General features: G+C 41.7%; 1 protein-coding gene across 1 annotated transcript in view; it reads left to right on the top strand.

Moving 5' to 3' along the window:
* SKOR2 (SKI family transcriptional corepressor 2) overlaps positions 1-16,907 on the top strand; it is a 44,344-nt gene that overhangs the window by 16,636 nt on the left and 10,801 nt on the right. The window contains exons 6-8 of the mRNA XM_040478488.1: positions 2,020-2,085; positions 2,466-2,564; positions 12,711-12,778. Coding sequence (XP_040334422.1) covers positions 2,020-2,085; positions 2,466-2,564; positions 12,711-12,778 — 233 coding nt within the window. The remainder of the gene's footprint in view (positions 1-2,019; positions 2,086-2,465; positions 2,565-12,710; positions 12,779-16,907) is intronic.

Here is a 16,907-nt window from a genome sequence, read left to right on the forward strand (position 1 = left end):
CTGAGCCGTCAGCACAGAGCCCGACACGGGGCTTGAACCCAGCAACCGTGAGATCATGTCCTGAGCCGAAGCCGGATGCCCAACCGACTGAGCCACCCAGGCGCCCCTGAAGAAAGCCAAGGTCTTAATGTTGAAAGCCTATGGAGAGAGGTCATGTCCAAGATGAAAGTGGGAATGAGGTTGTGCAGATATGATCTAGACAGTAGAGAAAATACCTGTCGTTAAGGAACTCAGGGATGCCTAAGATATTATTGTCCTTATGATGGGGATCCAGGGCAAGCATCTTTTCATCACTATGCACATGTGCAGGAATATTTGCATATATATGCACACATATATGCATCCACTCATTCCTGCAAATACTTACTCCCAATGGTCATCGGGTAGAATGCAGAATCCCCATCCATTTATAATATCATGCTAAGTATTTTCCTGTCTGTCCTTGATGCTGTAGGCCACTGCTTTGTGGAGAAATTCTGTTTCCCTCTTTGTGGGAACTTTTACCTTGACGATGAAATCTCCCAGTATTCCTACAAGTGCCTAGGGCCATTATATTCTATTTCTTGCTGAAGAAGGGAAATGAATACATAGTGAGGAGAGAATTGAAATGCTGCATTCGGGCCCACGCTATAGTTTAGAATTTATGAGCTCCTGGAGTTCCTTTCAGTGACAACTGAAAACACTTTCTTGAATACCTATTATGTATCCAGCATTCTGCTAAGCACTGGCCATGCAGGAAACACAGAGCCCCTATCTCCAAGGAGCACGCTGCCTGGTGAGTGTGGAAAGTGAGTAAGCAAACAGCACCATGGGTGCAGAGGAAGGAGCTAACCCAGAAGGGGGTCAAGGGGTGAGGGGATCCCTGAAACCTGAGAGCACCTTTGTCTATACCGTCTGTACATGAAAATGGAAAGCTTAGTTACATTATGTGGATAGTTGCAGATAGCAAGTTGAAATTGGAACAATAGATTCTGGTTAGCTAAGTGATTGGATTTCTTTGGTTTATTTATGTTTTCTAGATTACATAGATTCAATTTATGACTGTAGATAAGGACATTTTCCTAGCTTGCCATCCTAGCACATAAACAAAATAGGAGAGAATAACACCTAACCTTTATCTACAATCTAGTTTTTATTGGTTGAAGACAAGTAGTTCTGAAACTATCAGCAAGCATGTGAATATTACAAAACAACATAAGATAACATTTCACACCTCTGTTTTAGGTTGATTTAAAAAAAAAATACCTAGGGGCGCCTGGGTGGCGCAGTCGGTTAAGCGTCCGACTTCAGCCAGGTCACGATCTCGCGGTCCGTGAGTTCGAGCCCCGCGTCAGGCTCTGGGCGGATGGCTCAGAGCCTGGAGCCTGTTTCCAATTCTGTGTCTCCCTCTCTCTCTGCCCCTCCCCCGTTCATGCTCTGTCTCTCTCTGTCCCAAAAATAAATAATAAAAACGTTGAAAAAAAAAATTAAAAAAAAAAAAATACCTATCAGTTATTAGGAAATTATTCCAGGCTTATAAATTCGCTCCCAAGGGCAACAAAAGTATGTTTCTTTCTAACTATCCCAAATTTTGGTGACCCAAGAAGGTAGGAGGTTTCTGCTTCCTCAGCCTTGGGGGCCTTCTGGTTGACACTAGGCTCCTTCACTTCTGGAAGGAGAGGAACTGGTCTGAATTCTTCTGGATATGTTAACTGTTCAACCTCCTCTTTTGCCCATTTAACAAGTACCTTTGTTGTAGAAGATGGATAGTGGTGGGGCCTGGGAGGGGGCTAACTTCCGGAATCTGCTTTCACGGGGCCGCCATTTCAGGCTAGGTTGACTGCGCCCTTGCTTCCTGTAGCTGCCGCTGTGCCTCAGGGGAATTGTACGTGAGTAAATGAGGACAACATTTGGTTCTGAGGACTTCCACCTTCCAGTCATACCAACTACGCTTCTTCGTAGATGTGAAAAGAAAATGAAAAGAAAAACTTTCAGAAAATAGCCTACACAAAACCAATATTTGTTCTCTTCTTTCTAAAGGTGAACACACACAAGAAACAAATTCACCTCATTCACTCAAAAAGGATGTCGAAAATATGGGGAAAGGTAAAGAAAAGTTTTAATTCTGTAGAACTTCTCTTAGCTTCAAAAGACCATGGAGATAATAGGAGGATATTTTTGTTCTACACCATATTTTAAGCTTGACAAGCAACATATGAATAATATATGGACCATTGGGTGGATATAATTGAGATTAATGCATACATATCAATCAATACATGACACTGTAATATAATACTTTAAAATAATATATTACATTGATTTATATTCATGGATTTCTGCACAAAATCTATCCTATGTCTATGCAACACTTTTTAAACTGGTAAAATATTTTGTCTTCTAATAATAAATTGCCATGTATAACAGTTCTCTGGAGAGTTATTTGTAAAGATTAGTAAAATGACTCTTCTGTTTTTCTTTATTAGAAGAACTTCAGAAGGTTTTATTTGAACAAATAGATTTACGGAGACGACTAGAACAAGAATTCCAAGTGTTAAAAGGAAATACGTCTTTCCCAGTATTCAGTAAGAAATCACTTTTATTTTATTACATTATGATAGTTGATGATGTTTCTATTATTATGCTTAAAAATAGGCTTCTGAGTCTGACGTGCTTATATAAAGTGCCACAGGCTCTTCCTGTGGCCTCTGTCCAAATATTTGGAAATTGTAGCCTGTTATTTATGCTTTGAATCAGCTCACAGATAAAATTTCTTACAAGAATCCTTAGGTGTTTATTGTATCGATAAATGTGTATCTGTGTTATGTATATTTTAAAATATATATGCAAATATATCATTAAATACATAGACGTATTTAAATACTTTGATATTTTAGGTTATATATCTTAGAACAAAAGATATCGGGTATTTTTATTCTCCAAGGTAGGAAAAACAAAAGAATTTTTATTTTCAGAGCTGGAGTGCTTTCTGGTGCTTGAAATATATATAAATATGAAGATTTACGATTTAACAATTCAACGTACACATATTTATTTTATTGATTCAGATTAGTATAATTTTAGTAGTTTTGGATTCTCCATCCACATTTAATGTTAAAATTCTGTTCCAAATTCGGTGGCAGATAATGTAGCATAAAAACTATCAGTTCTGTTCCCAGAGGCCTAGAATTTCAGAAAGACTTAATGCTAGGTGTCCAGATTTCTAAAATTCACCAGCCTTGGCCTGGGTTACGTTTGGACAAATACATCACAGCGGTGTTGTTTCAAGCATTTTAGAGTTTCATTTAGTCATATACCTCTCTCCAGAGAAAGAAAAGTGGGAAAGAAAATAGTATGTTAAGTTTGTATTTTGAATTCTGTAAATTTAAGATTAGTTATTTCTGGGACTCTTTTTTAAAATGTCGGCATGCCCCTTGTTATTAATCTGGTAATCACAAAACTCATGTTGGCAATTCCTGTGCTAGGGCCACAGTCCAGCCTCCGGGAGAAGCTTTTTCGGTCCTTGTGACAATTTTAATAATAGGAGCGTGAAGGTCTGCATTCCCCAGGGTTTCTCAAATGTAATCGTCAGCACAACTAAAAGACGTGCCTTCTCGGGTAGCAGCTTTGCAGAGTACTGGGTTCCTGCATACGTCAGACTGGGTTGCACCACACCTCTAGCAGGGATACAAACAAGGAAGATGTGTGATGGAAGAGAGCTCTAACCAGGAGGAGAAATAGGGTGTGTCAAGTTTGTGATCTCTTGGTACCCAGAGGGGAGGAGCTCAGGTGCTTTAGTGTTTTCAGTTTCAGGAATGTTTGCTGAGGCCTCAAGTAAGACGGAAGGGAAGAGAATGGCGGATAGCTTTTTAAAAATTATTATTTAAATCCGTGTTTAGTTAACATAGTGTAATAATGATTTCAGGAGTAGAATTTAGTGATTCATCACTTACGTGTAACACCCAGTGCTCATCCCATCAAGAGCCCTCCTTTTTTTTTTTTTTTAATATGAAATGTATTGTCCAATTGGTTTCCGTACAACACCCAGTGCTCATCCCAAAAGATGCCCTCTTCAATACCCGTCACCCACTTTCCCCTCCCTCCCACCCCCCCATCCACCCTCAGTTATTCTCAGTTTTTAAGAGTCTCTTATGGTTTGGCTCCCTCCCTCTCTAACCATTTTTTTTCCCTTCCCCTCCCCCATGGTCTTCTGTTAAGTTTCTCAGGATCCACATAAGAGTGAAAACATATGGTATCTGCCTTTCTCTGTGTGACTTATTTCACTTAGCATAACACTCTCTCTCCAGTTCCATCCACGTTGCTACAAAAGGCCAGATTTCATTCTTTCTCATTGGCACGTAGTATTCCATTGTGTATATAAACCACAATTTCTTTATCCATTCATCAGTTGATGGACATTTAGGCTCTTTCCATAATTTGGCTATTGTTGAAAGTGCCGCTATAAACATTGGGGTACAAGTGCCCCTCTGCATCAGCACTCCTGTATCCCTTGGGTAAATTCCTAGCAGTGCTATTGCTGGGTTACAGCGTAGATCTATTTTTAATTTTTTGAGGAACCTCCTTACTGTCTTCCAGAGTGGCTGCACCAGTTTGCATTCCCACCAACAGTGCCACAGGGTTTCAAGGGCCCTCCTTAATGCCCATCCCCCTACCCAACACCCCAACAGCAACCCTCAGTTTGTTCTCTGTATTCAAAAGTCTCTTACAGTTTGTCTCCCTCTCTGTATACTAGCAAACTGGCCCATAGCTTTTGACAGTGTGTTGGGATCGTCGTGACATTATAGCTTTGAAAAAAAGAGAAACATTGAAAACATATCTCTGAAATCTTAAATTTAGATCCAGCAGGGTGGGTCAAAGTCTCATGAACCCCTAAAGTACCCACCTAACTCCCTATAAAGTACCCACCTAACTCCCTAATTAATCTCCTTAATAAAAGTTAATTAACCATTTTAGGGAATTAAGTAATTGATAATAATTGATACATTTTCCTTCTTAACTGCTCTCCCATAGAATATGCACATGTTTCTGCTAAAAAGAAGTTAGAAAGGGTGCCTAGGTGGCCCAGTTGGTTAAGTGTTCGACTTCGGCTCAGGTCGTGATCTCATGGTTTGTGAGTTTGACCCTGACATCCGGCTTGCTATTGTCAACACAGTGCCTGCTTTGGATCCTCTGTCCCCCCTCTCTCTACCCGCCCCCCCAACTCTCTCTCAAAAATAAATGAACATTAAAAAAAAAGGTTAGAATGTTATAGTATAACTGGCCCATTTTGATTCAGATCTGTCATTCATCCTTTTGAATTAAAGTTAATCCTTGGTGATTGCCACACGTATGAAACACTTCAATTAAACAACAACAAAACGTTTTTCCTGTTTTTTATCTGCAGTGTACTCCACTGACCAAGGAAGTGGCATGCATGTGCCCGAGTGTGAATGATGCGTGGTTTAGACATACCGCAAAGAGGCAGTTAATTTCACACGGATGAAAATAGCAAATGCACATGATGTGCTCGTTAACTAAATGTGAGAGGCCATGAGGCTGGCAGGCAGATTTAGATTTGCTGAGATGGAAAGGGGAAAGTGGAACTCTGTGAAGCCACATCAGGAGGAAGCAGAGAGGAATCCCAGCCAGAATTTCGCAGACCGTTTTCCTAGGAAGTGGACCCTCAGTCGTGACACTTAAAGCCTGGTTCACTTAGAACACTGCAGACCTAGGCTAAACTGTCAGGCCTGAGTTCACTGTGGGGCTCGGCCACTTCCTGGTTGTAGGACCTTGGAAACTGTCAAATGGGCTAGGTAATTCCTGTCTTGTAGGAGGATGCAAGGAGTAAATGAGAGGACCAGTGTGAAGGGCTGTCACATCCCAGCTCAACATATATGCTCGGTACCATCAGCTGTGAGGACGGTGGTGGAAAGGATGCAGGAGGAGGAAGAGGAGATTGTTAGCGCTGAGCTCTAGAGAAGCATTTCTAACATGGGTCCAAATTGCTGAGTTTCTCTTAGCCTTCTTGTTGTGGTTCTGAGGGCTAACAAGGACCACGGGAATGGATCCAGGCCTTGGAGAGGGTAAAGGTAAAGATCAGGAGGAGGAGGAAATGAGGAGGAGGAGGAGGAGCCCAGGCCTGAACCGAGGACCAGCTAAAAAGTTGCTAGATGAGGCAACTGATGGACAAGGGCCCTCACACCTCTCTCCCTCTGTGCCCCCGCAGTGGGGTGCCCTGGGGCGTCTCCTCCCTTCCTCTCTCCAGCCCTTTCTGGTCGCTGCCATTAGCCCAGTCTTGCCCAAATTGTGCCTCTGGCTCCAAATCTTCCACCCAAGAAGCTGTAGTGATTCCCTACTGTTGATCATGTTGTATCTAATTTAACTCCTGACTGACCCTTAAAACGCTCCATAATTGGCCCACCAAGCCTCTCCAGTCTCACATCCACTCTCCTCCTTGCTGAGCTCCAGTTACCCTACAGATCACTCTGCCCTCTTGCTTTCGACCTCTGCGGACTATGTTTCTCTAGTCTGGAATGCCTCCCCTCACCTAAACATTCCTAATCATTTAGGACTCACTTCAAGCCACCACCTCCAGGAAGCCTTCATAGTCTTACAGTAGGCACTCTTTGCTGACATCCTACTATGTTTATTTCTAGCCCTATGGGTGTTTTTGTTGATTTCTTTTTGATTGTTTCACACCTGCTGCCACCTTCTACCCCATGGCATTGTCAATAGGTTCAGGAAAATGTTCTCTTGCTGGCCGCGCAGCACCTGACATATTGTGGGCACATGATATACTCTCAGTAAACGACTGATACACAGTTTGGTGTTATATTCAAAGAGATTAAAACTGACAATGAAGGATGAGATTGGGAAACCGAAAACTGTTGTATAAAGGAGATTAGTGAGGGCTCATAAGTTGAGTCCTTGGATTTGCATGTGACAAATTCATGGCACTTAAGAGAACTGATGGAAAGGCCAGTGAGTTATGACAGGGAAGGCCCAGTGACTGGGGCTTCATGAAATATTTCAGTAGTAGATTTTGACTACGTCATCATTTTAGATTCTTATAAAGAACTACTCTTCCATGTTACTTTAAGGTTACTTTTATTAAAAACAAACTAGAGGGGCGCCTGGGTGGCTCAGTCAGTTAAGCAGCCGACTTCAGCTCAGGTCATGATCTCGCGGTCCGTGAGTTCAAGCCCCGCGTCGGGCTCTGTGCTGACAGCTCAGAGCTTGGAGCCTGTTTCGGATTCTGTGTCTCCCTCTCTCTGACCCTCCCCCGTTCATGCTGTCTCTCTCTGTCTCAAAAATAAATAAACTTTAAAAAAAATTAAAAAAAACAAAAAACAAAAAACTAGAGGGGCACCTGGGTGGCTCAGTAGGTTAAGCATCTGACTTTGGCTCAGGTCATGATCTCACGGTTCGTGGGTTGGACTCCTGAGTCGTGCTCTGTGCTGACAGCTAGGAGCCTGGAGCCTGCTTCAGATTCTGTCTCCCTCTCTCTCTGCCCCTCTCCTGCCCATGCTCGCTCTCGCCCTCTCTCGCTCTCTCTCTCCCGCTCTCAAAAATAAATAAACGTTAAAAAAATTTTTTTTTTAAACTACATTTCATCTACTTGAATACGGCAATCCCAACTTTCACCCCTGGCTGTTACTGCAGTCATTCTGTGTTGAGTGGTTTCCTCTCTCTTTTTTTTTTTTTTTTTAATTTTTTTTTCAACGTTTATTTATTTTTGGGACAGAGAGAGACAGAGCATGAATGGGGGAGGGGCAGAGAGAGAGGGAGACACAGAATCGGAAACAGGCGTCCAGGCTCTGAGCGGTCAGCACAGAGCCCGACGCGGGGCTCGAACTCACGGACCGCGAGACTGTGACCTGAGCTGAAGTCAGACACTTAACCGACTGAGCCACCCAGGCGCCCCAATCCTTTTTTTTTTTTAAACAAAATGAAATATTTAGCACTCCATCTTTTACCCTCCCGTTTTTCACGTAACATGAGCCTCTTTCCATTACTACAAGTAAATGTACTTTTTTTTTTTAAACCTTTGCTTGTTTGAGTATAGTTGATACACAAAGTTACATTCATTTCAGATGTACACTCGTGATTCAACATGTCTGTATGTTATGCTGTGCTCACCACAAGCATAGCTACCACCAGTCACTGCATGATGCCATTACAGTATCGTTGACTATATTCCCCATGCTGTACCTTTGTCCCCGTGACTTATTCATTCCATGAGTGGAAGCCTGTGCCTCCTACTCTCCTTCATCCATTTTGCCCATCCCCCACCCTTCCCTTCCTGCCACCTTCAGTTCGTTCTCTGCACTTACGGGTCTGATTCTGCTTTTTGTTTGTTTGTCCATTCATTTGTTTTGTTTTTCAGATTCCACATATGAGTGGAATCATGTGGCATTTGTCTTTCGTCGTCTGATTTTGTTCACTTAGCATAACACCCCCGAGGTCTATCCGTGTTGTCACAAGTGACAAAAAAATTAAAATTAAATAAAAAAAAAAAAAACGCTCATCATTTTTTTATGGCTGCGTAACATTCCATTTTGTGTATATATAGCACGTCTTCTTTATGGATTCATCTATTGATGGGCACCTAGTTTGCTTTCATATATTGGCTATTATAAATAACGCTGCAGTAAACATGGAGGTACGTGTCTCGTTGAATTTGTGTTTTTGTTTCCTTTGGGCACATACCCAGTCGTGGAATTATTGGATCCTATGGTATTTCTATTTTTAATTTTTGGAGGAACCTCCACGCTGTTTTCCACCGTGGCCGCGCCAATTTGCGTTTCCATCAGCAGTGCACAAGGGTTCCTTTTTCTCCACGTCCTCGCCAACACTTGTTGTTCCTCGTGTTTTTGATGCTAGCCATTCTGACCGGAGTGAGGTGTAACCACATCTCATGGTGGTTTTGATATGCATTTCCCTCACGATGGGTGATACTGAGCATCTTTTCATGTGTTTGTTGGCCATCTGGATGGACAACCTAAAGGCCTCTTTAGATTCTCTGCCCATTTTTCATCAGATTCGTTTCTTTTGTTACGGAGTTGTATATGTTCTTTATGTGTTTTGGATATCAACCCCTTATCGGATATGTCATTTGCAAATATTTTTCCCATCCAGCATGTGGCCTTTTTGTTTTGTGGATGATTTCCTTCACTGTACAAAAACTTTTTATTTTGATGTCGTCCCAGTAGTTTATTTTTGCTTTATTTTCCCTTGCCTGAGGAGACATATCTAGAAAAATGTCGCTATGACTGATGTCGAAGAAATTACTGCGTGTGTTCTTGTCCTTATGGTTTTGGGCCTCACATTTAGGTCTTTAATACATTTTGAGTTTATAAATGTACTCCATGTTGGACGTTAAAGTTATCAAAGCTTTAGGTGATGGGTTTCACCGTAGCTAAATCCATACCCACATCTATGGCGATTCCCTCAGGATAAACTCTTGAAAGGCTTCCTGTGTTAAAGAATATGCACTTTTTCAAGCTCTTGATATGTAATGTCTATTTGCTCTCCAGAAAGGCTGTACTAAAAGGAACACCTTTTCTTTCAATCGCTGCTAACTTAAATGAAAAAAAAAAAATAGTAGCTCATACTGTTTTCTTTCATTGCTCGGGATGGTGAACATTTTTCATGTCTGCTTTCCATTTGTAGGTTTTGTGAATGCCCATCATATTCTCTTCTCAGTATTCTTATGGATCTCCATGAACCCTTTAAATACTAAAATATTCTTTGCCACATCACACATATTCTTTTATTTGTGTCAGTTAGCTTTGGATGTTGACTATGATCTTCTATGTTTTGAGGGTTCAATTTTTTTGTAGTTTATCGTCATACTGAAGTTTTAAATGTTTGTCTAATCAAATCTATCAATCTTTTCCTTTTTCAGTTTTTCTCTCTTTGATACCCTTCCCCACCCAAGTTTTATAAAAATATTCACCATTTTTTCTGATACTTTAATGGCTTTTTTTTTTCATTTTATCTTTTTTTAATGTTTATTTGTTTTTGAGAGAGAGAGACAGACAGACAGAACACAAGTGGGAGAGGGGCAGAGAGAGAGAGGGAGACACAGAATCCGAAGCAGGCTCTGAGCTCTGAGCCATCAGCACAGAGCCTGATGCAAGGCTTGAACCCACAAACTGTGAGATCATGACCTGAGCCAAAGTTGGATGCTTAACTGACTGAGCCACCCAGGTGCCCCCTTTTTCATTTTATCTTAAAGAATTGTATTAAGTGTACCCTCCTAGAGCAATGAGCATGAGTTAAGTAAGGACTAAGTATGACCATTCCACTCTGAGTTGTCCTTATCATCTTCTGGGATCCCAGGGAGGTGCCCCGGTAAGGTTTGGTGGGTGATGGGGTGCAGGGGTTTCCTCTACCCTCTGTGCTGCAACCAACTAAGCCACCTGCTATTCCCCACTCCTCCTCCCTTGTCTTTCTATAAAACACTGTTCTTTACATCTCTGCTCAAGCATTTCCTCCGCCTTTACTCCCCAAGAGGATAAGGGCTTCTCCCTTGCCCCTTGCATTGTGCCACATACACATTGTGCCCTATTACAATACCTTTCACATTAAATTGAGAGTAGGGAAAGAGTCTTTTTAAAAAATATAAAAGGCAAAACTGTGGAGACAATAAAAGGTCAGTGGTTGCCAGGGGTAGGGTGGAGGAGAGGGATGAATAGGGAGAGCATAGAGGATTTTAGGACAGTGAAAATATTCTATATTTTCTCTGATATTATGCTGGTAGATATATGTCATTATATATTTGTCCAGATCCATAAAAGGTACAATACCAAAAGTGAACCCTAAGACAAACTACGGACTATGGATGATGATGATGTGTCAGTGTGGGTTCATCCATTGTAACAAATGTCCCTCTCTGGTGAGGGTTGTTGATAATGAGGGAGGATATGCAGGTGTGGGGGCAGTGGGTAAATGGGAAGTCTCTGTACCTTCCCCTTAATTTTGTGGTGAACCTAAAACTGCTCTAAAAAAACCTCAAGTATTAATTAATTGATGAATTAATTAACTAATTTTAAAAACATGCATGGGGCTCCTGGGTGGCTCAGTCAGTTAAGCGTCCGACTTCAGCTCAGGTCACGATCTCACGGTCCGTGAGTTCGAGCCCCGCATCGGGCTCTGGGCCTATGGCTCAGAGCCTGGAGCCTGCTTCTGATTCTGTGTCTCCCTCTCTCTCTGCCCCTCCCCTGTTCATTGTCTGTCTCTCTCTGTCTCAAAAATAAATAAATGTTTAAAAAAAATTTAAAAACATGCATGGGATAGGGAAGGAATTCAAATAATATAGAAAAGTAGAAGTCAAAAAAATTAAAAGGATGGTGTTTTTAATTTCCAAGTCCCCAGAACCTCACAAGAGGTAAAGGATTCATCATCTTGTAAGCATTGGGAAGCCATCATAGAGTTTTCAGCAGAAGGAAAGGGGATTTGCAGAGGGGGGGACCGGAGGCCAAGTGGTCAGTTGGGAAGCTACCCAGGGAAGAGGTGTCTGTGTTGGGGAGGTGACAATGGCAAAGGGAAGCGAGGATGGCATCAGACCGTAAAGGACTCACACACCAGTGGCTGCAGAGGTGAAGGGAAGAGCGGAGGAAAAGATATGACAAAGTTTCTGGTTTCCCCAAACTGTTACCCTGACTATCCACAACAGATTCAATAGGAAACCGTGTGACGTTCTCATTGAAGGCAGAAAATGCTAAAGTTAGCTGGGCCCACGCTTTTAAAAGGATCACATGGAAGGGCGCCTGGGTGGCTCAGTCACTTGAGCATCTGACTTCGGCTCAGGGCATGATCTTGCGGATCGTGGGTTCAGCCCCGTGTTGGGCTCTGAGCGGTCAGTGCGGAGCCCAGGGCCTGCTTCGGATTCTGTGTCTCCCTCTCTCTCTGCCCCTCCCCTGCTCCTGCTCTGTATGTGTCTCTCTCTCAAAAATAAACATTAAAAAATTAAAAAAAAATTTTTTTAATAAATGAAAAGATCACATGGAGACGTTGCAACATGATACATGTTGGAAAGTCGTTTCCCAATAAAAATGATCAATATGAAGACTGGCAAAGACTTTGCATAACGGTATCTCTGAAAGCTCCTCCCCGATCCCTTTCTCGGATGGAGGCAAGGTCTGTAGAACTGCTCCCGGCCCACGGAGGACAAATAAGGCTGATGCAGGGTGAGAGAGTTTGCAGGTTGGCAGAGTCAGAGTATGTTTATCACTCTCTTGGGATTGAGGTGAGGCAGGCGTGGCTCACGGGCCTTTGTCTTAGCAGACAAGGGTCTGCCTTTCCTGTGACCCACCTAGATCTGAGGTTCACTCACACTAGCCTTCTGTAGACAGTGGAAGCTGTCGATAATCTGTGACTGGCTTGAGTGCACAAAGCTGGAGAACATGACCGCACAGGCATTCTATTATATGCGAGGGATCATCTAGATGGGCCATGGGATACTGTGAACTATGAGATAGAGACCCTACCCCCTCAAAATTTTCTCCGTTCTCATTAGAGAGCCTTAAAAACATCCCTTCAAAAAGCCATGTGATATACTTTAAAAAAAAAAAAACAAACACACACACACACACACAATACTTTCTAAAAATACCGAAAAGGGAGAGGGGCTTCTCTGGCACCATCAGGAGCATTGTTCCTAAAATTACTAAAATAAGATTTTGCAACTTTGATTGATGTCTTTCTCTATTTCTCTCTCCTACCAGATAATTTCCAGGATCAGATGAAAAGGGAACTAGCCTACCGAGAAGAAATGGTGCAGCAATTACAAATCGTAAGATGATTTCTACTTAAAAATCAACCTGACTTGATGGGTTTGTTTGCAGACCACCCAGCGTGTAAGAAACTATTCACGTTTTTTTTGCCGTGAAACCCTTTGGTCCACTTACCACTTACCTCTCAGCTGGTTTAGATGCTAATTACCAAAAGATTTACTTAGACACAGGATAAACAGATGTGTCAGTTCGTTTTCTCGAGATGTAACTACCTACCATGTGTTAATAGACAGATGTGTAAATTGTCTCTGTGGGTGAACCAGAGGTACCTGCACCGCCTCCCACTGTGCAAACTTGTGAGCACGGGGCGCTGGGATGCCCGAGAGGCTCCTGTCTTCTCTCTTCCTCTCCTTCCCTTACCCAGACCTAAGCCACACCCTTTGCTGCCAAGAGAACTTAGTATAAATACACTTAATCAATTAAAGTCACTTGAAGGGAAGTGTCTATTCATGTTTTCTGCCCATTTCTTCACTGGATTATTTGTTTTTCGGGTGTGGAGTTTGGTGAGTTCTTTATAGATTTTGGATACTAGCCCTTTGTCCGATATGTCATTTGCAAATATCTTTTCCCATTCCGTTGGTTGCCTTTTAGTTTTGTTAATTGTTTGCTTTGCAGCGTAGAAGCTTTTCATCTTCATGAGGTCCCAGTAGTTCATTTTTGCTTTTAATTCCCTTGCCTTTGGAGATGTGTCAAGTAAGAAATTGCTGCGGCTGAGGTCAGAGAGGTTTTCGTGGATGGAACTGAAGAGTGTTATGCTAAGTGAAATAAGTAATACAGAGAAACACAGATACCATATGTTTTCACTCTTATGTGGATCCTGAGAAACTTAACAGAAGACCATGGGGGAGGGGAAGGGAAAAAAAGTTAGAGAGGGAAGGAGCCAAACCATAAGAGACTCTTAAAAACTGAGAATAAACTGAAGGTTGATGGGGGAGTGGGAGGGAGGGGAGGGTGGGGATGGGCATTGAGGAGGGCACCTGTTGGGATGAGCACTGGGTGTTGCATGGAAACCAATTTGACAACAAATTTCATATTAAAAGAAAAAAGAAAAAAAATAACAAAAAAAAAATAAAGTCACTTGAAGGGTGATTCAAAGAAATGATTATTTCCAAATGAAGTGTGTTATTCACCCTCTTCTAATCATACCAAAAAGTGGACACTCGGTTGTATTTATGTGGAAACAGGGAAGAGGAAGGTGCCTGGTGAATAAATGTAGTGGGGTTTTTGGGGTTTTTTTCATTCTGAATTCACCACCCTTCATCCCCAAGCAGACAGATCTGGTATTAATCATTAGGGCTTTTAAAACAGTCTCTCATACTCTCTCATTTTCCTGAGTACAGTGGGGACGATAATTTCTGCTCCATATTTGTAAGATATTTTTTAATCACCTGGATGGAGACATACACTGATCCTTAGTGGTATTCCCAGCATGACTATTATAATTGGGGTTGTTGGACGTTTCCTTTTTTTTTTTAATTTTTTTTTTAATGTTTATTTATTTTCGAGACAGAGAGGGACAGAGCATGAATGGGGGAGGGTCAGAGAGAGAGGGAGACACAGAATCTGAAACAGGCTCCAGGCTCTGAGCGGTCAGCACAGAGCCCGACGCGGGGCTCGAACTCACGGACCGCGAGATCACGACCTGAGCCAAAGTCGGACGCTTAACCGACTGAGCCACCCAGGTGCCCTGGTTGCTGGACGTTTCCGAGCTGCTCCCTGTTACCTGTATTTTATTAAGCATGTATCTACGTATATCCACCTGTCTTGTCTAGACAGCCAGGTATCTAGCTCTCTGTCAGGATAACTCAAGGAAGATAAGTATTAATATTTTCCTTCTGCATCAGAGAAATCATGCTTGTGTTAGTGGAGATTGCTTGGAGTCGTTTTTTATTTTTTATTTATTTATTTTTAATTTGTTTAATGTTTACTTATTTTCGAGAGAGAGAGAGAGAGAGACAGAGCACGAGCAGGGGAGGGGCAGAGAGAGAGGGCGACAGAATCTGAAACAGACTGTCAGCACAGAGCCTGATGCAGGGCTCGAACTCAAGAACTGTAAGATCATGACCTGAGCCCAAGTCAGACATTCAACCCACTGAGCCACCCAATTGCCCCTCGGAGTCATTTTTAAAGCCACCTTGTAATGCCTCCATTCTGGGGCTCTGTTAAAAGTGCTGTTTGTACTCTTAGACCATTCCCACTGGTCTTCATTGACCTCAATGGCCGGTTAACATTTCTCTGTTCTGAATGTCACCTCAATGTAAGATGCCTCTTAAACAGGACTTTTCTTCTGCTTTTGTTTTTGTTTGTGTTTGGTTTGTTTGCACTTAAAGTCATGGGAGGGGGGGAGTGCAGAAGGCTTTTTCTCAATTGATTGATTACTAAGCCCCCAAAGGGTTAAAAAAAATGTATCTACTGTTCTTAGCTTTTGATACCTAGATAATAAGAGCTATTGATTACTTGTTGTGACTATTCTAATTGTTTTCTTTGTCCAAAAGAAGAATTTTTTTAATATTTATTTTTAAGTAATCTCTATACCCAACGTGGGACTCAAACTCCCAACCCCAAGATCAAGAATCTCACACTCGACCAACCAAACCAGCCAGGCACCCCTACATAGAGGAAGAATTTAAATAAATAATTGGAGACAGAAGGATATAAAATTTTCAGACCTTACTGATTCTACATATCACTTTCTGATGCATACAACCAAAAATGTGTGATTTTAGAGTGGTTGCGTATAGCAATATGGGCTTTAGAAGAGGGAGTAGGTATTTATTTCAGTGCCCCTATTTAAGGTCAGTTATATAGCTTGAATGTCTTAATTTTCTTTGACATTAGGTTTCCTTAGTAAAAGAAGAAATGATACTGCGTCCATGTAGTAAACAGTATTGATAGCAGAAAAAATGTCTCGTGTCTTTTGAGATATTTGGTGCATGCAAGGGATAAATTGGTATTACTAAGCGTTTTTATTACACTATATTGCAAAATATTTTATCATCATATATTCATTTATGTAGACAAGTGTTATTAATTCAGATTTCTCTAGATAGTAAATTATTCCTGGTCACAAATTAAATTCCTTGGGAGAAGCTAGACATTTTTCCCCCCAGCCCTGTAGGTACCATATAATTTCTGAAATCCACAAAACCACATCCAGGCTGACAACATGAGACAGGTGAAATAGATGTGATTTGTCCCTCCCACTTCTTCTCTTGGGTCCCCTGCCTTAATATGGGGAGGGTCTTCATGCAGCCTCCAGTACCTATCATCCGATGGCTATCATAAACATTTGCTGAATGAATCACCACCCAGGGATGACCCCTGACTCAACTCTGATACTCCCATAGAGTGGTCCTCTTAATTCTTTTCCAAATTTCCCTGGCTCGTTCCTGATTTCCTCCAACTGTCTTTTGTGCTAAGAAACTACTACTAAAACGACTAAAGAAAGCCATAGTGGTGAATTATGAGGTGTTCCCCTATTACTGCACTGTCCTTGTGACTAACAGACACAGGCTGGCAGGTCTGCAAACTTCAATTCAAGACTACTCCCATATAGTCCATTAAGTGTCAGCTTCTCAGCCAAAGGAATTCGGAAGCTCCAACCTGTGCCCTGATAGGAATATAGTAAGTAAGGCACAGGTGCCTAATAAACATGAAATGCCCGTGCAAGTTATCAAATGCTCTGCCAGTATGAGTAATAAATTTCATAGCATGCCTCTTCTCAAAGCAGTACCTCTAATAGTGGGACTATTCAAGTCCTGATGCCTAGATATATTTTCGTGCAAGAAGGACCTGGGTTCACATTACACCATCTGCTTTGGAATTGAGGCAGCAGACTCCAGTTCACCTGAACAGAAATTTATCAAATCCCTTATTCAGCTTGTTTTATTTGCTAAAGTATGTGGGGGGTAATGTCCTGAGAGACTTCGATCTAAAGATTTTCAAGAAGTTGCTAGATATCATAATTATTGACTTTCTCAGTAGTTTTAGTTGAATGATCTAATTCATCAGTAAATATGGTTACATGCTTTGCTTCCTGAGAATAGAGCATTTCACTCAAAGTTATTATTTTACATTTAAACTATTTTATATTTAAAGCTTACAGAGCATATATGACAGAATAGTCAT

Source organism: Herpailurus yagouaroundi, unplaced genomic scaffold, assembly GCF_014898765.1.
Source record: "Herpailurus yagouaroundi ecotype Mexico unplaced genomic scaffold, PumYag 142, whole genome shotgun sequence".
Taxonomy (NCBI): Eukaryota; Metazoa; Chordata; class Mammalia; order Carnivora; family Felidae; genus Herpailurus; species Herpailurus yagouaroundi.